Raw genomic sequence first — 20,881 nt, forward strand, 5'->3', positions numbered from 1 at the left:
GGTTTCAAAATCTAAGCGAGAGGGAGAGATTGGGGGGTATGAATGGGATTGCGCGGGGGGGGGGGGGGGGGGGGGGGGGGGCGTAGAGGGGTGATTATTCTAACATTTTATGCAAAATTTAAAAAACGTGAGAATGATTCCAAATAACGTCTGTGACGCATTAAAATTAATTAATGATATAGAGGTGCAGCAGAAGAGATGGTAGTTTCCTCATTGCCATTGCCTCAGTTTCCTCAGTTGCAGCAGAACTGCCTGGTTCAGAGCATCACAAGATCAAGGCTTAAAGGAGAATGATCTTGTTTAATTGGACAAGATCAATACGAGAGATGGAGAGGGGGAGAGACACAATGAGATAGACATTCACTTACCATAGCACGACAAGAATCTTGTAGACTTATTGTAAAAATACGATTTGTAGGTTTAGCCACCTACCGATGCTCTAGCAGATTAAAATCTTGGAGATTCCAAATACCCATGCATCCCATCGACTATCCATGCAAGGTGAACAAACAACTCTTAAATTTCACTGCAAGCACACACCTGCATGCTTGAAAGCAACAAATGCAAAACATGTGTGCAGCTTCAATAAGTAATGGATGGAGGAGTAGCACCGTAAGTGCGGTGCATACTACATACGTCATATGGGAAGTGGTTGAGGGAGAGTCTGTGAGCAGGGGTGGGTGAAAGGAAAGGGGAAGATGAGAGAAAGGGACACGTGGGGGGGGGGGGGGGGGGGGAATGAGGAAAAAAAAAAAAAAAAAAAAAGAACGGATGAGAGGGGGGAGGAAAAGTGAGGATGGGGGAAAAGATGAGGGAGGGGGAGGGAGATTAGAGGGAAAAGGAGGAATTAAGGGAAAAAGGAGGAGTGGAAAATAAATGGAGGAAAGGGAGTGGTGGGGGTGGGAGGAAAATGAGTATGGCGGAGGGAATGAGGAAAGGAAGTGAGGTGGAAGGAAAGGGAGTGGGATGGGGTAGGAGGAAAGGGAGTGGGATGGGGTAGGAGGAAAGGGCGTGGGGAAGGGGTAAGGGATGGGGAAGGAAGTCTGAAAGGAGGGGGAAGTGATTATGAAGGGTAAATTGAGAAAAATAAGGGAGAGAGGAGCATGTAGGGGAAATGTGTAAAGAGAGTAGAGAAAAGAAAAACTAAACAAATGTAGGGAAGAAGTGCACAGGGAAGGAAACAATAGAACCAAGCATGCCGATGCACAAACACAAATTGCTTTTAATTGTTTTCAGCAGCTGCTTTACCAAATTCTTTCAAATTGGAAGTTCATTAAAGTTTTATTATTTCTTGGACTTTTTGTCATCAATCCTGAAAATGTGATCCTTCAAAAATATCTCTCCGGCCATTTTAATTATCTGCTAGCTGCTTGTATCATTTTCCGTCAAAACTGTATTTACAGTCCCCTGCATCAGCCTGATATATGACAAGAAATTAAAATAAAACAATCAGAAACATCTTTTTTTGCTTTGAAATGGCATGAAAATTTACAACTACTGGTAATACAGCAGCTTGGCTGGAGGAATGTTAGAGGAGGAAAATATTAAATTAAAATCTAGTCAAGATTTAGTTATGCTAATACCACAGTAAACTTGCCTCCAAACTGTCACCAAGACAAGCATGATACATAAACTCAAAGTAACTTGATCTCCTTTTAACACGCAGTTAGTGAAATTTGAAACCAAACAGCAATTCCCGCTTTGCTCAAGCAGACTCATTTGTAACCAAAACATGGTCAGTCAAAGCAGGTGACCCTTTAAAAAAATAAAAATCACCGCTCTGCACCAACTGTGGTTCCGAAGCAACTGGTTGTCCAAAGCAGTGGATGATCAAAAACGGTCTTCTAAAGAAACTAATGACTCAAAGGATATATAGAGAGACAGAAAGGATGGTCACTCCAGAAGGTCATAAAAGCAAAACGAAACATGAACTCCAAGCACATCTCTAAACGTAATCAATAAGTTAGTGCTCACAGTGGTTAAAGCCAATTGCATGCAACAAACCAGAAATTGTAAAAATGAACGACAGATGGACAAACCAGTCTTGCATTGGTTCTGAAAATGTTTACACTAATGAAGAAATGTGTATATCTGGCAAATATATATAAATACACATACTCCAGCCTCTCCCACAAGTTTAATGCTCCATCGCACCATGGTGCAATAAAATGAGGATCGCAGTGAGGTCAAGTCGAATGAGCTGTACTCCGTCTCTGTCCGGAAAAGGGATGTGTTGTACTTAAATTCCGTGCAACCTTCAGAGAGTTGGCTCTGCCCAGCGTTTGTACCGAAAAAAAAATATTCCTTCAGCCGAGTATGTTCATCATTGCGTGCGCAGCTGGTAGTCTGAAACACCGGTGAGATAAGATGTATATTAACAAAGCAAAACGATGATACGAGATGCACAAACCATATCAACATGATGCATCATACCGTAACGGTGGAGGTGTTCAACCTGGAACTCAAACTTTAAAAACAAAGGGATGCACATCGAATGCTGCTGTCGTATTAACACAGTTCTTTCTGTCTTTATTTTACCCGGACACAAGGCTCACCTCCATTCTGCGTGATATAGCGAACCCACGGAAGAGCCTGGTAACCGCTCTTCTCGATAATCTTGAGGTACCGCACCTGTGATAGAAAAGAAAAGGCATCATAGCGAGTGATTACAAAAATACACAATAATTGTTGAAATTGCATATCAGTTATCTCAAGTAAATGCCCGCACGCATGCACACACACACGCACGCACGCACGCACGCACACACACACACACACACACACACACACACACACACACACACACACACACACACACACACACACACACACACACACACACACACACACACACACACACACACACACACACACACACACACACAAAGCCACACAGACAAAGCAAAGACAAACAGACAAAGACACACAAAGCCACAGACACACAGACTCTTTAAGGCAAGTTGAAAATAAACATTTTTATTGTCACATTGAGATTATTTTGATAAGTAAAAGGTGTTACAATGATAATGTTTTATTTTAAAAAACAAAAATGAATTGTATTTTACAATATTAATGAAATTTCTATATTTGGTGTAATCACCTTTTCATACAAAAAGTAGATATCCCTTTTGGAAAACCTTCCTGCAATTTCTGGGGAAATTCCATTGGGAGGTTCTTCCATACATTCTGCAATGTTTCCCATAATCTGTCTTTTGATTGTGGTTGTTTTCATTTTTATTCCTGCCCAAATAATCCAAAAGTCCTAGGTTAACACAAAATATCTTCTGGTTCAGGGATTTTTTTCCACGTGTTGATCGAATCTGCTGCTCCCGCTTCCACCTCATTAAGACTAAGTTTTCCGAACTAGATTCGTCGTATTTTTACAGCGTAGCCCAAAGGACAATGCCATCTACAACAGCGTTTGTCTGTCCGTATGTCCCCACAAACGTACAACAAATCAGAGCTGAGGATCTGGACATGTTTAGTAACCATTACAGTTATATATTTTACGAAAAGGAAATATAATAAACTTATGTGAAACGTTTTGGGGACCCAGCGGGTGTCGTAAGGTAGGTAGGAGGTTTCAGATATTCGTCAATAAAATTATGATTTTGAAATGCGATTGACACGGATCTTATTGCTCCCAAATCTGGAAGTGAACAGATGACGGTTCGCTGGTTTGATATCTCAATACAATGGCGATCTAACATTATATTTCGATATATTAACACTGGTATTAATTTGCGATTGCAATGATGAATGATGGTGTTTGGAATAAAAATATAGAGAACCTGCTGTCAATGCTTGACGTTCAACTAAAGGTGGCCCAGGAATGTGGAATTTATTGGTTCGTCGTTTGCCATTCACCGCTTTTTTTTTTTTTAACCCAAGTAATTCACGAACCGGCTGTACGGCTTACACATGCAAGCATGGAAACAGCCGTAAAAAGATGATGATGATGATGATGATGATGATGATGATGATGATGTACATAATAGTTAGACTATCAGTCTTGTTCTGTTATATCTTCGTCCCTGTGTTGCTGTTAGGCCAAGTAAAAAAAAAAAAATGTTTCTCGTCCGGACTTTTTTGAAAAAAGGAGGAGGGAGGCCCTTACTATTTACTATTTTCATTTTTTTTGATATTTTTTTTCCAACATGGCTGCCATTAATTGAATGACCACTGTGGCTGACTTAAAGACTCTATAGTTTGTCCAATGTAATGTGACACATGCCAGTGTTGATTGTTACCAAAAGGCCTGCAATTTCATTTCCAAATTAGCAAATAAATATATGTTTTAACATACGAACGTATGCTTACACACACGAATATAGTCATATTCCTTACTCAAATTTGTATCATTAAAAGTATGAAATGCAAGATTTTTACATGTAAATTGCACTTGCCCAGTGCACAACCGCTGCGAGAATTGACCGTCTTTAGCACAAAGTGTCTGCGTTAAGCCGAGCATGTATTAACCAGGAAGTTCCGTTAGAGGGCGGGATCCATAATAGTTCAGATCATCAATGCACAAGATACGATCAGCAAACGCCCGGAAACGGCAAGTTTTAGACCGAGTTTCTTCGCAAAACGATTTTTTTTTAAACAAGTACATTATATATTTTAAAAAAATAGTATTAAATAGGAAATAAAAGTAGGCGGCGACCAAAAAGGAAGCGGGCGGGGACGAGAAACATTTTTATTTTTTTTACTTGGCCTTATATCCTGTCCAATATTCCGTGTTAAGTCGTAACTTTTGTGCTGTACTTGTCGAGTTATTTTTCATGTTGTTCAAGGACTACTTTAGAGGGAGAGGGGAGTGAGGAGAGAGGTAAGTGGTGGAGAGAGGGGAGTGGGGAAGGGACAGGAGAGTGGGGGAGAAGGGGAGGGAGAGAGAGGAAGGGGATACTTTTGCTAGCTTTTCCCATCACTTGGGATTGCTACTCTTCCTAGTGTGCGAGTGTGTGTGAGTGTGAGTGTATATATATAAATACATATATATGTACAGTCACGTGAAAAAGTAAGTACACCCCATGTAAAGTTTTGACTTTTTCAACATATTTCAACATACAGCTATTTGATCTTCATTTCAACAATATTGACAGATAAAAGTGATATAATATAACAAATATCATGAAACATTTACATTTTGTAGTCCATTGTATTATTTAAATAAACATAAATGCAAATTTCGCATGTGGAAAAAGTAAGTACACCCTTGGCTCTAATAGGTGGTATTGCCCCCTTTGGCAGAAACAACCTCAAGTAGACGTTTCTTATAACTGTCTACCAGTCTCTGACATCGACTTGGAGAAATTTTTGCCCACTCCTCCATGCAGAATTCTTTCAGCTGGGCGATGTTTGAGGGGTTTCTTGCATGCACAGCTCGTTTCAAATCCCCCTACAACATCTCGATGGGATTTAGATCCGGGCTTTGACTTGGCCATTCCAGAACACGCCGTTTCTTTCTTTTCAGCCATTCCTTGGTGGATTTACTGGTATGTTTAGGGTCATTGTCATGTTGCAAGGTCCACCTTCGGTTGAGCTTCAACTTTCCGACAGATGGCCTCACATTATCCTCAAGCACCCTCTGATACAATGAAGAATTCATAGTGGATTTTATGATGGTGAGCTGCCTAGGCCCTGATGCAGCAAAGCTGCCCCAAACCATAATATTTCCACCACCATGCTTTACAGTTGGTATCAGGTTCTTGTGGTCAAATGCTGTCTTTGGTTTTCGCCAAACATGTCATCTGGTACTGAGGCCAAATAGCTCTACCTTTGACTCATCTGTCCAGAGCACATTGATCCAGAAGTGCTGGTCTTTGCCTAGGTGTTCATTGGCAAGCTTTAGTCTTGCCCCGATCTTCTTTCTGGACAGCAAAGGTTTCCTCCTGGTACACCTCACATGTAGACCAAATTTGTGCAGCCTCTTTCTAATGGTAGACTCATGCACTTTTACATCAACAGTGGCAAGCGCTACCTGTAGGTCCCGTGATGACATTCTGGGGTTCTTCGAGACTTCTTTCAGCATCTTGCGGTCTGCTCTCGGGCTGAACTTGCTGGGCGGCCTGGCCTGAACAAGTTGGCAGTTGTTTGGAATCTTCTCCACTTGGAGATGATCTTCCGGACAGTCGAATGATTGATTTCAAATTGTTTGGAGATCTTTATAAACCCCTTCCCAGACTCGTAGGCATCTATAACCTTCTTTCTGAAGGCCTCAGAGAGCTCTTCCTATCTAGGCATGGTGAGGTCGCACACTTCAACAACAAAGAACAAACCAAACTAAATGTCTGAGGTTTAAATAAGACAGGTTCCTCCAAGATCCTCTCTAACGATGTTCTAATCATTTGCACCTGAGCTGGTGCACCTGATTCTAATTTTAGGTATTTGAAGTAGTGATAAATGTAGGGGTGTACTCACTTTTTCCACATGCAAAATTTGCATTTATGTATATTTAAATATTACAATGGACTACAAAATGTAAATGTTTCATGATATTTGTTATATTATATCACCTTTATCTATCAATATTGTTGAAATGAAGATGAAATAGCTGTATGTTGAAATATGTTGAAAAATTTAAAACTTTACATGGGGTGTACTTACTTTTTCACGTGACTGTATATATACATGATAATTGGATGGAAAATGTGGCTGGTGTTTCCAAAAGTCTGTTTTCTGTAGACAGGGGTTGCAGGGTGTTTCACGCATCAGGAATAAATGGCCTCAACCTCGTTTTGCTTGGCCTTGGCCAAACCATCTGAGCTATAAGATACTGTTACGGTTTTTAGAACCTTCACTAATAAATTTTAGTAAATGTTTCCCTTATAAATGTTCCCCTGTAAATATCCCCATCAAGTGGCTTGTTAAAGATCGCACCCTAGTTAGTCCATGTACAACACGTAGCGAACCATAGGACCTCTCCGTAGTTATTTCATTATTATGTGTTTCAGTTAAGGATCTGTTCCCAATAGTTGAATCTGCGTTGCATTAATCAAATAAGATAGGCCCCTTTCAATTTCCCCAATCGCCTCACCCGCGCTTCAAAGTAACAGTCGGGCAGCGTTCGCTGCTCCTTGCCTTGATTCGGTTGTTGGCCCCAAACCGCCATAAGCCATGCGGTCAAGCTGAGGAAGAAGGGGGCGGAGCCACCAGAACAAGGTGTGGCACGTCGACTAGTCATCGGAGGTGGAGTCAGCAAGCCCTTACCGACCATCCAGCGCCGCGGTGAGCGAACCGGTAGGCGTGTCAGAGCCGACGGCTTGATTCCAACACGAACGATAAAAGCGGCTGAAAGGGACTGCTTGAACAGTCGGGTGAGAAGGTACGGTTGAGAGTCGGGTGAGAAGGTACGGTTGAGAGTCGAGTGAGAAGGTTCAGAGAGTCGGCTTGGATTTGGAGACGGCGCTTGGTGGGGTCTGGCTGAGAGAGACGAAGCTGCGCGGAGCCCTCTGACGAGCTGTTTTGAAAAGCCCCTACCGCATGAACGAATACGTGCAACTGCCGCCGGGTTTTGGCCTCGAGCCCGGAGCGTGGACTGGAGCCAAGCTCGACGCTGCGCACCGGCCCGGACCTTCCTACCCTGTCACCTGCATGGACCCTTCTCCTTCTTCCAGTCATTCCTGCCTGCCATTCCCTGTCGTGTAAGTCTGTTTGTCTGTCCTGGGCGCTGATAATATAAGACTGTTTAAGGCTGCCCGGTGTATCTTCTTCTTCTTCTTCGTTCTGTATATTACTTTCGTTTCTTCTTCTTCTTTGGTTTTGTACATAATTAATAAATTACACCTGTTCCTTCTTATTCTTTGGGTTTTCCTCTCATCCGGTCGCTTTAGTGTTTTCCCTGCTTGAATACCTGTGGTGCGATTTTGGCCAAACGCTCGGAGTCGGGTTAGTCCTTTGTTAATGGCTCAAGCTGCGGATTGCGAAACCGCTCGGCAAATACCATCTTGTCCGTGGTTTGAGCGGTACTTGTCTCCCTGCTTTGCAGAGGGATTGGTAAAGGTATTCGGGAGAACACCTTGACCAATAACCCTGACCAATTTCACCCCACAAAGGAGCGTTACAAGTACCAGGACTAGAGACGGCCAGCTTAACAGGCCAAGGGGATTAACCCCCCCTTGCTAAGGGGAGTGCCGTCTCTGAGATCTGTAACAATACTTTCTATGTCCAACAAGTTTGTGATGGAGTTCTCCTTGGGTGTAAAAACAGAACACCAATGTATATGTATGGAATATGCACCCCCTAAATGTGCAAACATGTTTTTGAAGAAACAAGGGCATTTTACGAAGAAAAAGAAAAAAAAGAAGGTGCATTATAAGGATGCTGTTTGTGGCAAAACAATTACCCATCTATGAAGAACTTTGTTCTTAAAATGAAAGGTGACAAACCTGAATGCCAGAGGTGGTGAAGTATGGTATCTCAAACTTGACGGTGATGGGTGGTTTGCCCTCCTGGTTGTCTGCCTCGACACTAGGCAGGCCAAAGTGCGCTCGCATCAGGAACTCCTTCCCGCCCTGCACTCACGTAATGGGGACCAGGGTTTGGGGGTGAAAGGAGTTCAGCTTGACACAATATCAATTGGAAAAGGCAAAGAGGCCTAAAGCTTAGATGTTTACCCATTCTTTGGAATTTTAGTAGCAGCACTGAAGATTATACTGATTAAAAATATCAATTAAAAAAAAAAACTCCAGTCAAGAGAAATGGTTACGAGAAAACAAATAGAAGTGCAGGCGGGAGAAGAGGTGGAAAAAAGAAGAGGAGGTGGAAGAAAGAAGAGGATGTGGAAGAAAGAAGAGGAGGAAAAGGACTAGGAGTTGAGGAGGAACAAAAACAATGAGAACATTTTCGATAGTCGTGACATTTGAGACACCCCTATTGCTAGCTCAATTTCAGGAGCCACAACATATAATCCATGACAATTGGTATCTCTTTCAAGGCTGTATTTGAAGTTGTGATGCAAGTCATATGTTTAATCTCATCTATCAATATGATGTTGAAGCATCAAGTGAGTTTCTGTCCAACAGTGAGAATTTAAATCAGCACATTTGCCTAGAAACAGTGAACAGCACTGATAATCTTGTCAAACATATGCCAAAAAGACATCCCATGATGGAATTTGAATGGCGATTGAATTGTAAAAAAAAAAAAAAAAAAAAAAAAAAAAAAAGATTGAAAAGTTGCATGTGCTGGATGCACAAAGAATCACAACAAAACTAATTTCATGAAACAGCAAAAATACCAACATTACAGCAACCCCTCTCTATCCCAACTCACAGGGAATGACTTGATGGACCACAAGATGGAGCCAACTTCAGGCAGCCATTTCACTGTTCCCACACTGGTCTTAAACTTCGGTGAATCCGCATCGTTGGGAACAGGCACCTGGATCTCAACGTTGTTTGCAGTTGAGCGACGCTTAAACTGACTCTTTGCCTGCAGATAGAAGTTGATGGCAAATCAGAATGCAGCAATTTAATGAATTTTCATTATTTTCTTTTTTTAATCGCCCTCGATAATTTTAATCAAATGGACAGTGCTCTGCCAGAATAAAATTAACAGCGATTGTGAACAAACCGAACAATCTGTGATGAAAACACAATCATGTGGATGACACATATTGGTATCTGGCAGCTCATCCTTTGGGATCATTCATTGCTTGAATCCATGAAGGCATCGAATCAAAGATATTCCGTGCAAGCCTGATCCAGATTTTGCCGAATGTGGAGTAGCATTTGTTGCAGCTCTTGCGTATTACTTGGCCGAGATCGGCTTTTCCGCAGGGGGTATGAGGGGCTGAGAGCTGATTAGAGGTCAGGGAGTATGTGGGCTGAGGATGATCATTTTGACAGGGAGGGTCAGGGTTCAGGGGTTCCAACTCAAAGGGGCTGGAACTGGGAGAAAAGTGTAAATAATAATAGGGAAATAAATAAGAAATGAAAGACGGTTTTATTGGGCCATACATAATAAATATATGAGTGCTTACTGATGGTCCGTGCCCCAATTAGCATTGCCAAACCCACAAGAAAGGTAACGCATTTGTAAAAGAGCGAGGACCCTGCCAGGTTTGGCTGTATCAATCGGCATTCAAAGCTGCTTGCCAACCTGATGCGACTTATCCATGGTGCAGCGGCCTGCAGAGCCTTAGTTTGGGAGGAGCCCAATAATTCCCCCTGATGGTAAAGCCCAAACCCCATGTCCGTAACAGTATCATTCAAATTTTTAGCAAATGCAAATATGCAGCAATCATAAACACAGCCTTGCGTTGGCTTAGCGGTTAGGGTGCCGGCTTGGGATCCCAGGATCCTGGGTTCGAATCCCGGTCGATCGCTGAATTAACGCCAGGGGGGTTGACTCAGCCTGTCATCCTTCCGAGGTCGGCAAATTGAGTACCAGCTTGCTGGGATGAATGATCACGGTGTGTACCCCGATTCAGAATAGGCACACTGTATCCCTGCGCATCGTAAGAGCGTGACCAAAGGTTGGCGTCAGGAAGGGCATCCGGCCATAAAAACATTGCCTCAAACAGGGAACCATGATTGTCATGGGGCCCGCAAGGCTAACCCCCGCTCTAGCGGGGAAAAATGGCCTTAAAACGATCATTCATTCATTCATTCATTCATAAACACAGTACATCACCTTTGTTAAAATGAACTGAAGAGCTCAAGCAGACATACCTTAATCATGATCTCCACTCGGCTATGCATGTGCTTCTCAATGACTGACTCGATCCATATCAAGGGCTTCACCTGGAAAAAAAAGTTGTTGTTTTTTTTTTTCCTTCAAATGTTAATCTGAATCAGACAAAGCCAAATAATTTCAGAAATTTTCTACTCAACCTGAATGAAGATTACTCCGTGATTAACAATTTATTTGCACCTAAACCAAGACAATCAAGAAAGATAATCTTACGTGAGTGTTCAGACGATAAGACATCAATTCAAACTCCCCATCTGGTGGAATGAATGAGATAGTCCGATCGTTCTCAAAACGAGAGAGACGCACACACTGGTGGAACTTCACATCCTCAAGCTCCACTGCTTTGCTTTTCCCTCCTATGTACGAAGTGAAGAGGAAATATCAAATTAACTTATAAATAACACCAAAACTTAATAAAAACAACAATAGATTTAAAATAACAAGAAGAAAAAGACATAAAATGTCATAACACCGGTCGCGGTTTTAGTAATTTTGCTGTACTGAGTTAAAGGCCGTCAGTCGGCCATCTTTGGTCAGATTACAAAACAAAATCTTCTGCATATGTATACTCATGTATTGTCTTTGTGCAAAGTTTGAAGAAAATCGGACAATACATGTTCAAGGAATGGTTGGGGAAATGCTTAAGTAACAAAATGGTGTCCTGTGGCCATCTTGGATCTGTTCTTGAAAAAATATGACGTGCAGAAGTAACCCATCATTCATTATCTGTGTGCCAAGTTTTGAGTAAAAGTAAAAAAAACATCATCATTTGAAAGCTGTGTGTGTTTGCAAAATAAAAATTTTAAACAGTACATGATGGTGTTGTGTTTTTTTTTTTTACTTTCACAGTACGGTATGGCTAAGCACTTTTAATAAACTGAAAGCGCATTCCTTCAATAAATTGGAAATGGTACCTGGTGTTGTCGCTTTTTAATTTTTTAAAGCATTTTTTGTGAAACTGTAATAATGTGCATTTGCAGTAGAAAACATTTTAAGCTTTAAAAATTTTCCTCTATGAATCAGGAATCGCCGAGTACCGATAACGTATCCCTCTTTTCCCCATTGAAACAATGCCGCGGCATATATTCACGGGATTTTTATTGACCTTTGCGGATTTTCGTCGACCTTCGCGGGTTTTGTCTCGCCATTTCCAGGACTTTCACCGACCTTCGCGGATTATCGTCGACATTCTCAGGATTTGCGTCACCATTCGCAGATATTGCCTCGCTGTTCGCGGTTTGTTCCTCGCTATTCGCGGATTTTCCAGGAACGTATCCCCCACGAATAGCGGGATCCGTCTGTATATATTGTTGCGGTTTTGAGAATAAAGGACGACGACGACCCCCCCCCCCCCCCCCCCCGTAGGTAGACGCACCACAACATGTAGCCTCGCTGTAGTATAGTTATTTCTTAGTGAATGTAAGGTAGTCTCCTTTCCTGTGTTAGTTTTGCGTTGAGCAGGCCCGTGAGTAGGGCGGTCCCTTAGGCTGGAAATGCCACGTGGTAGGCCTTCAACAAGTCTGGTAAGGCCGAAGGGAGGCGCTGCAGAGGGAGTGGCCGGTGAGCCGCGAGCCGCCAATCAGAGCTCGAGGGGAGTGGCTCACCACGGCAAATGGAGGCGGAGCATAAAACATTCGGGTAAGGCCGGGGCGGAGCCATAAAACGCTGCTCCGAGCCCCCCGCCTCAGAAAAAGTGAGAGCGAGAGCAAGTTGGAGTCAGAACGCACGAGAAGTCAGAGCCGGGGAGTATCGCGAGTCAGTTGGAGTTCGGGTCGAGGCATTGATTGAGTCAGGGAGAGAGAACGCGCAAGAGAACGAGTCAATTGCTTTGCCGGTTATCGAGATTGTACACGAACTTTCCCCATGCCCCATGCCCTGCGCTCTGTGCTGTATTAATCGCGCACCCGAGAAGACGACTCGTGCCAGGCCACAGACGCCCGATCCTCCTGCCTGCCTTCTCCAGCACACGTGCCGTGAACAACCAAGGGCCACGCAGGGCGAGCTGTCCCGGAGCGACCGACGCCAGGCGCGTTTGGCGCGCGAACCTGCTCTTCTTCCATTTCCCCATGTGCACGAGTGGGCCCTGTGTCTGGGTATAAGTAACATTGTTAAGCTTCTGCTCTGTGTCCCCTTTCCTTTATCCGAATCCTGCACATTGTGTAAATAAATAGTGTTATTCCTCTTATTTGACCGTTCCTGTCCCTTCAATTAATTGGCCTTGCGTGGTACGAATAGAACCGCTCGAATCGGGTTCCATAAAAAGTAACGGCACAAGTCACGTGATACGCACTTGATTCCACAATTAATTGGCCTTGCGTGGTACGAATAGAACCGCTCGAATCGGGTTCCATAAAAAGTAACGGCACAAGTCACGTGATACGCACACAAAGTATAATAGTATAACTATATAAATAGTATAACTATAACTATTAAATGATACACAAAGTATAACTCGGGTGTAATCGATAAGCATGGCTTGTGCGAGGTCCGACCCCCGTTTTCGTAGCAGCGTAGGTACCAAAGGTACGTGCGGCGTCGACCCGATACCCTTTCTCACGCTTGCTGCGGAAGTGGCGATTGGCCTCGTGGACACGAAGACCCAAGGGGAAAAAGGGGTTTAATCCCCCCTTTGTAACGTGAACGGGCTTCGGGAGATCCGCAACAATATATGTGGGTTGGAATCCCTTAAGTAGTTCACAAGTTATCACGGTAACGAAAATCTGCTACACACGGACAGACAGACGGACAGACAGACGCAAAGCTGTACAAACAACCCAAAAACATGATAATGCCTCAGGCTGCAGAGGCATAAAAAACATCGGTATCGCTGTACTTTCTGCCTTAAATGTAAAAGTTTAATCTTATCTGCTGCTTCTCGAGCAATCTTGCTGTTTACCTTACCTCTCAACTTCATACATTTAACAATTTCAGATATGCTGTTAATTACACATCCATATTATTACAATATGCAAGGAAAGGGAGTTGCACCAATGGTTTCAGTGCTTTTCTGCTGACTTATTTCCTGCTGGTCGCCATACTTTGCTTCAAAATACTTAGCCCATTCTCCATCCAGGAAAGAAATGTGGTACCAATCGTATACTCTGCCATATACAGTCACGTGAAAAAGGAAGTACACCCCATGTAAAGTTTGACGTTTTCAACATATTTCAACATACAGCTATTTGATCTTCATTTCAACAATATTGATAGATAAAGGTGATATAATATAACAAATATCATGAAACATTTAAATTTTGTAGTTCATTGTATAATTTAAATAAACATAAATGCAAATTTCGCATGTGGAAAAAGTAAGTACACCCTTGGCTCTAATAGGCGGTATTGCCCCCTTTGGCAGAAACAACCTCAAGTAGGCGTTTCTTATAACTGTCTACCAGTCTCTGACATCGACTTGGAGAAATTTTTGCCCACTCCTCCATGCAGAATTCTTTCAGCTGGGCGATGTTTGAGGGGTTTCTTGCATGCACAGCTCGTTTCAAATCCCCCTACAACATCTCGATGGGATTTAGATCCGGGCTTTGACTTGGCCATTCCAGAACACTCCGTTTCTTTCTTTTCAGCCATTCCTTGGTGGATTTACTGGTATGTTTAGGGTCATTGTCATGTTGCAAGATCCAGCTTCGGTTGAGCTTCAACTTTCCGACAGATGGCCTCACATTATCCTCAAGCACCCTCTGGTACAATGAAGAATTCATAATGGATTCTATGATGGTGAGCTGCCCAGGCCCTGATGCAGCAAAGTTGCCCCAAACCATAATATTTCCAACACAATGCTTTTCAGTTGGTATCAGGTTCTTGTGGTCAAATGCTGTCTTTGGTTTTCGCCAAACATGTCTTCTGGTACTGTGGCCAAATAGCTCGACCTTTGACTCATCTGTCCAGAGCACATTGTTCCAAAAGTGCTGGTCTTTGCCAAGGTGATCATTGGCAAACTTCAGTCTTGCCCTGACATTCTTTCTGGACAGCAAAGGTTTCCTCCTGGCACACCTCCCATGCAGATCAAATTTGTGCAGCCTCTTTCTAATGGAAGACTCGTGCACTTTGACATCAACAGTGGCAAGAGCTACCTGTAGGTCCCGTGATGACATTCTGGGGTTCTTAAAGACTTCTTTCAGCATCTTACGGTCTGCGCTCGGGCTGAACTTGCTGGGGCGGCCTGGCCTGAACAAGTTGGCAGTTGTTTGGAATCTTCTCCACTTGGAGATGATCTTCCGTACAGTCGAATGATTGATTTCAAATTGTTTGGAGATCTTTTTAAATCCCTTCCCAGACTCATCGGCATCTATAACCTTCTTTCTGAAGGCCTCAGAGAGCTCTTTTGATCGAGGCATGGTGACGCCGCACACTTCAACAACAAAGAGGAAACCAAACTAAATGTCTGAGGTTTAAATAAAACAGGTTCCTCCAAGATCCTCTCTAACGATGTTCTAATCATTTGCACCTGAGCTGGTGCACCTGATTCTAATTTTAGGTATTTGAAGTAGTGATAAATGTAGGGGTGTACTTACTTTTTCCACATGCGAAATTTGCATTTATGTTTATTTAAATTATACAATGGACTACAAAATGTAAATGTTTCATGATATTTGTTATATTATATCACTTTTATCTATCAATATTGTTGAAATGAAGATCAAATAGCTGTATGTTTAAATATGTTGAAAAAGTCAAAACTTTACATGGGGTGTACTTACATTTTCACGTGACTGTACATGGTTAAATTAGTTTCCAACACCTCAATGTTAATTTAAGATATTATGGCATGTACTTCTATTTTGGAAGAGTTTGGAGGAGCTTACGCCCAGTGTTCTCAAAGAGAACTTTGTCGTTGAGGCCGAGGCGTAGTTCAGGCATGCCAGACAAAAAGACGCGCATCTTGATGGAGCCCACAATCTCACTGCGCAGAACGTTTCCATTGGCGCTCACCTGTGCACAGACAGTGGGATATAGTAATAACGCAAAATATCTTACAGCCCATGTCCACATTTATAATGGGCCATTTCTCTTATGGACTGTCGAGAAAGTAGACCGAGTATAGCCTAGCTTTATTCAATCAAGAATCGAGTCAAGAATCTAGTCAATCAAGAATCGAGTCAAGAATCTAGTCAATCAAGAACCGGCGTTTAAGGAAGACCGCTGCTGTTTGCGCCGCGCAAAAAATTAGAATAAAAACAACCCAGAAACATACCAGCAGATTTACAGACTCTATCACGTCGAGGAAGACCTCATTCTTGCGGTACTTGATACCTTCAGAGCGCCACGACACAGCATTGGTGACAGTAGCTGGAGGGCGAGGTGCACCAACATCTAGCTTGTGGCCCTCTTGTGTGATGTATCTGAGAGAGTGTACAGGGTATAAAGTCCTCAAACCTGTTTATACATTTAAATACCACAACATTAAATTATTAAGACTTCTGGGATTATCATTTTCATTGACCTAGTCTTTGCACGGTCGTAAGAAATCATTGCGAATGAATCTTGATAATGCACCGTAGTCTGTAGTGTCCCCAAAAGGTGGAGGTAGTTATTACCTCTGTTAATGAAGGTAGACAGAGGTTACGTTTTCACCTGTTTGTCTGTGTGTGAGCACAATATGGCAAAAGGTTATGGATGGATTTGGACAAAACTTGGTGGATAGGCTGGATGTGTGACAAGAACAAATCGATTCGATTTTGATGAAGCTCTGGATCTGGATACTAAAAGTCGTCTTCGTTCATATGCTGCACAAGGCGAAAGGATAGCATAATTGGCTGAGGGCGCAGACCCAGATGCAAATCTGGATACAAATTCTTTAATTACCCTGCGCGCAAAGCGAAAAGCAGGGTTAGGCGATCAGTTGTGGACATGTGTATGAGTGTCTGCATTTTAAAAATTAATTTTCTTGGCAAAAGTTGGTCCGATTGACACAAAATTTTTACCATAGGAGCACCTCTGCCTGTAGAATTTTTTTTATTCATAATTATGACGTCATGGGTCATGTGGTATGGACGCCATCTTGGAAAAAAAAAAGTTGCACCTCGATATCTGAAACCACTCCATGGAAAAAATTGAAACGGTGCGTTGTCAAGTACTCCCCATGGGGAATAAGATATGTTAATGATGATAACATCGGTGCCTTCGTTATGACATCATAATTTGACAAGTACAACACTTGATCTGATGAGTATAGAACCACCTTTGGAGGCCATTTTTCCCTGCAGAGCGGGGGTTGGCCTTTTCGGGCACCATGGTCCCATTTGTGAAGCAATGTTTTACAGCCGGATGCCCTTCCTGCCGCCAACCCTGTTAGTTGCCTCTTGCGACACACAGGGAATTACCAGTGAACTGTAAATTACCAGAATTACCAGAGCCAGTGAATTACCAGAGCGGCGGACCGGCCCCAGTGGGGCGGAACCAACCAGCCGAGGGCGTGTCACTCCCCGCTGAGCATGCGCAGTGAGAGGGAGGTGACGTCAGATGCGCGCTGAGCATGGAGCAAGCAAGACCACCTCCGAGCGCTGTGAGGCCTCCCTGCATCTTTTGGACCGTGCTTTATCCTGTCCCCGAGCCAAGGCGCACCTTGTGCTATCGACCTACCTGTCCCTTCCTGCCATCAATCCCTGTGTAAGTCTACCTTGTCCGTTTGTCCGTGGTCTGTCCGGGATAAGATAAGACGGTATTTAAGTGCCCATCTCTTCTGTGTCTTTTATCTCACTCTGCCTTGTAAATCTACCCCCTTTTCTCCACCACTGTAATTATACTCTCCTCCAGAGGTCTTGAGAACTGTACCCCTTGCGTCGTTTCATCTATCCCAGTCGTCGTGTCCTTTCCATCATTGATTTAGCATAGCGCGATTTGGCCAACGTCTGGGTGAATCGGGTGAGTGTAAGGGAAGAAAAGGGGAGCAACTGTTCGGCCGCGGTAATACCACCGCTCGGTAAATAACATCCTAATCCGCAGTCAGTAACAACTGTATTGTCTTTGTATTGCCCTGTATTGTCTTTCCTTCGTGGTCCCCCTGTACTGTCTTTCCCTCGCGGTCCCCCTGTGCTGTCTTTCCCTCGCGGTCCCCCTGTGCTGTCTTTCCCTCGCGGTCCCCCTGTGCTGTCTTTCCCTCGCGGTCCCCCTGCGCTGTCTTTCGCTCATGGTCCCCCTGTGCTGTCTTTCCCTCGCGGTCCCCCCGTGCTGTCTTTCCCTCGCGGTCCCCCTGTGCTGTCTTTCCCTCGCAGTCCCCCTGTGCTGTCTTTTCCTCGCGGTCCCCCTGTGCTGTCTTTCCCTCGTGGTCCCCCTGTGCTGTCTTTCCCTTGTGGTCCCCCTGTGCTGTCTTTCCCTCGTGGTTGTCAGCTCTTTCACGAGCCTCGATTCAGTATACAAAAAAAAAACAAACAAAAAAAAACTGGTACTCAATTTGCTGATCTCGGAAGGATGACAGGCTGAGTCAACCCCCCTGGCGTTAATTCAGCGATCGCCCGGGATTCGAAGCCAGGATCCTCGGATCCCAAGCCGGCACCCTAACCGCTAAGCCAACACCAGGCTATGATCTGATGAGTATGAATTTTTTTTTATTACCTGCAACTGTTAGTCTGATGGAAACGAAATTTTCACCATAGGAGCTCCTCTGCCTGTATAATTTTAGTGGTAATTAAAACATCAAAGGTCACATGGTACGGGCACCATCTTGGAAAAACGTTGCACCTCTGAATGTCAGAAATCACTCCATGGAAAAAATGGAATCATGGCTCATTGTCAAGTACTTCCCATGGGGAATAATATATTGTTGCGGATATGAGGACTGTATTTTTTTGATTGTGTGTATTATTATTATTGCTCGAGTCTGGCCCCTCCTGCCTCCAGTGTTGTGTAAAGGTCAAAGGGAGTTCCGGTAGTTAATTCCATAAAGCATCCATTGAAGGACACTATAAAACCCTTGTTCAGTAGCTTATATCTTTATTATGTGTTTTAAGGTAAGGCCTTGTCTTCCATTAAAATGACACTCCATTGCACCAAGTGAAATAGATAGATTCCCTTCATTCCCATTCCCAAAAACCTCCATTTCCCCTTTCGTCATGGCCAAGCCTCAATCTGCCAATTACATCCCCTCCAAAGCCGCCATTGAACATGTGCTTGGGTCGGGGAAGAAAGGCGTGCCCGCCCGTCGTCATCAAGGGCGGAGCCAGAGGGTCGCGCGACCAACCATGGCCGAGGTGAGCACACCGATGGGCGTGTCCTGAAGGCCGGCGGCTTAATCGCCGGAGGCGTTATAAAAGCGCGGGCGCAAGAGTGAAAAGGAGGAAGTCGTCAGAGCAAAGCTGCGTAGAGAGGTCCATGACAAGAGAGGTCCATGACAAAGAGAGGTCCATGACAAAGAGAGGTCCATGACAAAGAGAGGTCCATGACAAAGAGAGGTCCATGACAAGAGTGGCGGTTGCATCCACAGCGGCTTGAGCCACCAAAACTGCAGCCACAGCAGCGTGGGGCCTGGACGGCAGTTTGGAGCAGGGCCGCGAAGGAACGGCGGCTGCCCAACGCGCCGATCGTGCTGCAGGACCCGTTGGACCTCCCTCTCCCTCAAAACATCCACCTGCCATTCCTATCATCATTCCCCATGTAAGTGTGTTCGTAGTCTGTCTTTTGTCTTGTCCCTGGGAATAAGTTAAGCCTGTTAGATAAGCTAGTATTTTCACTGTGTCTCTAAAAGCTTCTGTATATTATTTTCTTATCTTTCCTTCTCCTTGGTTATTTTGAGCCTGTACATAGTAAATAAATTTAGTAGTATTTTCAACCTTTGCTTCGTCTTCTTATTCCTTTTCTTCACATCCGTCGTCTTTGTCTTTTCCCTCATTGAATAGCTGTGGCGTGATACGGCCAACGTTCGAGTGAATCGGGTGAATCGGGGAAACTGTTAGGTCACGGGGCCTCCGCTCGGCCAACATAACATCCTTAACCACGGACCGTAACAATATGTTAATGATGATGTCATCGGTGCATTAATTATGGCGGCACTTCCGGTCCCTCGAGCGACGAGGCTTGCTTCGATCTCTCCACGGCATCAAAGTTTGAGTGTTTTCCCGTTCGTTTCTTTGTCAAATTTCCGCTGGGTAATTTGTTGCGTATGTGTTATTGTGTGTTTCTATTTGGTTTTGGTTTTGTAGTTGTTGCAAATTTGTGTGTAATTAGTCGTTTTTTTGTTCGCGCCTCGTGCGGCCTGGTCTCTCCAGGCTCCCTCCCCCCCGTCAGTGTTTTGTGAATATAAGTTCTTTCCTTCATAGTATTTGCTTGTTTCTTTGATTTTCTTTTCTCCCCCCTACCTCTCACGAACATCTTACCCTTTGTCCAGCGTTTTGAAAACAGAACAAACAAACAAACCAAAAATTCGATATTAATTCTTTCTCTCCTCCCGGACACGTGCTTGTTTGCTCTCCTTCTCGTCTCGACTTGTGCCCCGCCCCCTATATCTCGTTTTTCTTCCACCTCTGCTCCTGCTTTCTCAAATCCACGTTCTCACTTAGAGACTTTTCCCAGATTGTTTTTCATTGTTTTGTTTAAATATTATTTAAATATGTTTAAACCGCCGCCTTCCCTCTCTTCTCTCCCCCCCCCCCCCCCCCCCCCCCCCCCAGCATTTCCATGTTTTAAACGTTTCCTAGTGTGTACCCCGGAGTAGAATAGGTACACCGTATCCCTGCGTGTCGTAAGAGACAACTAAGAGGGTTGGCGTCAGGAAGGGCATCCGGCCATAAAATCATTGCCTCAAAAACAGAACCATGACAATTACAACTACATATGGGCAGGGTACAGCCCGAAGTGGAGATCGGTTTCTGAGGTTTGGGACATGGAATGTAGGGACAATGACAGGGAGATCAGGAGAATTGGTGGAAGTATTGGTCAGAAGAAGAGTGGACATATGTTGTGTGCAAGAGACGAGATGGAAGGGAAGTGGTGTGAGAATGGTGAAGGGTAGGCAGGGACAGAAATACAAGTTTATGTGGCAAGGGTGCCTGGAGCGCGTGAATGGTGTTGGTGTCCTGTTTTCTGAGGAGTTTGTAGACAGTGTGGTGATTGTGACTAGAGTGAGTGATAGGTTGATGATGGTGAAAATGATGATTGGAAAGCTCTTGGTGAACGTCATCTCGGGATATGCTCCGCAGGTTGGTCGAAGCGATGAAGCGAAGGACAAGTTCTG

At 43.9% G+C, this 20,881-nt stretch overlaps 1 protein-coding gene across 2 annotated transcripts in view; it reads right to left on the reverse strand.

Annotated features, from left to right (window-relative positions):
- Positions 1–1,204: 1,204 nt before the first annotated feature.
- The window catches only part of LOC137413373 (AP-1 complex subunit mu-1), a 31,446-nt gene continuing 11,769 nt past the window's right edge, over positions 1,205–20,881 (reverse strand). For both annotated transcript variants that reach the window (XM_068098776.2, XM_068098777.2), the window contains exons 5-12: positions 15,908–16,055; positions 15,519–15,645; positions 10,912–11,054; positions 10,677–10,748; positions 9,277–9,435; positions 8,391–8,516; positions 2,556–2,631; positions 1,205–2,346 (exon numbers count right to left, since the gene is read on the reverse strand). In XM_068098776.2, the coding sequence (XP_067954877.1) occupies positions 2,324–2,346; positions 2,556–2,631; positions 8,391–8,516; positions 9,277–9,435; positions 10,677–10,748; positions 10,912–11,054; positions 15,519–15,645; positions 15,908–16,055 (874 nt within the window). In that variant the 3' untranslated portion in view covers positions 1,205–2,323. The remainder of the gene's footprint in view (positions 2,347–2,555; positions 2,632–8,390; positions 8,517–9,276; positions 9,436–10,676; positions 10,749–10,911; positions 11,055–15,518; positions 15,646–15,907; positions 16,056–20,881) is intronic.

Source organism: Myxine glutinosa, chromosome 1, assembly GCF_964187855.1.
Source record: "Myxine glutinosa chromosome 1, kmMyxGlut1.1, whole genome shotgun sequence".
Classification (NCBI taxonomy): Eukaryota; Metazoa; Chordata; class Myxini; order Myxiniformes; family Myxinidae; genus Myxine; species Myxine glutinosa.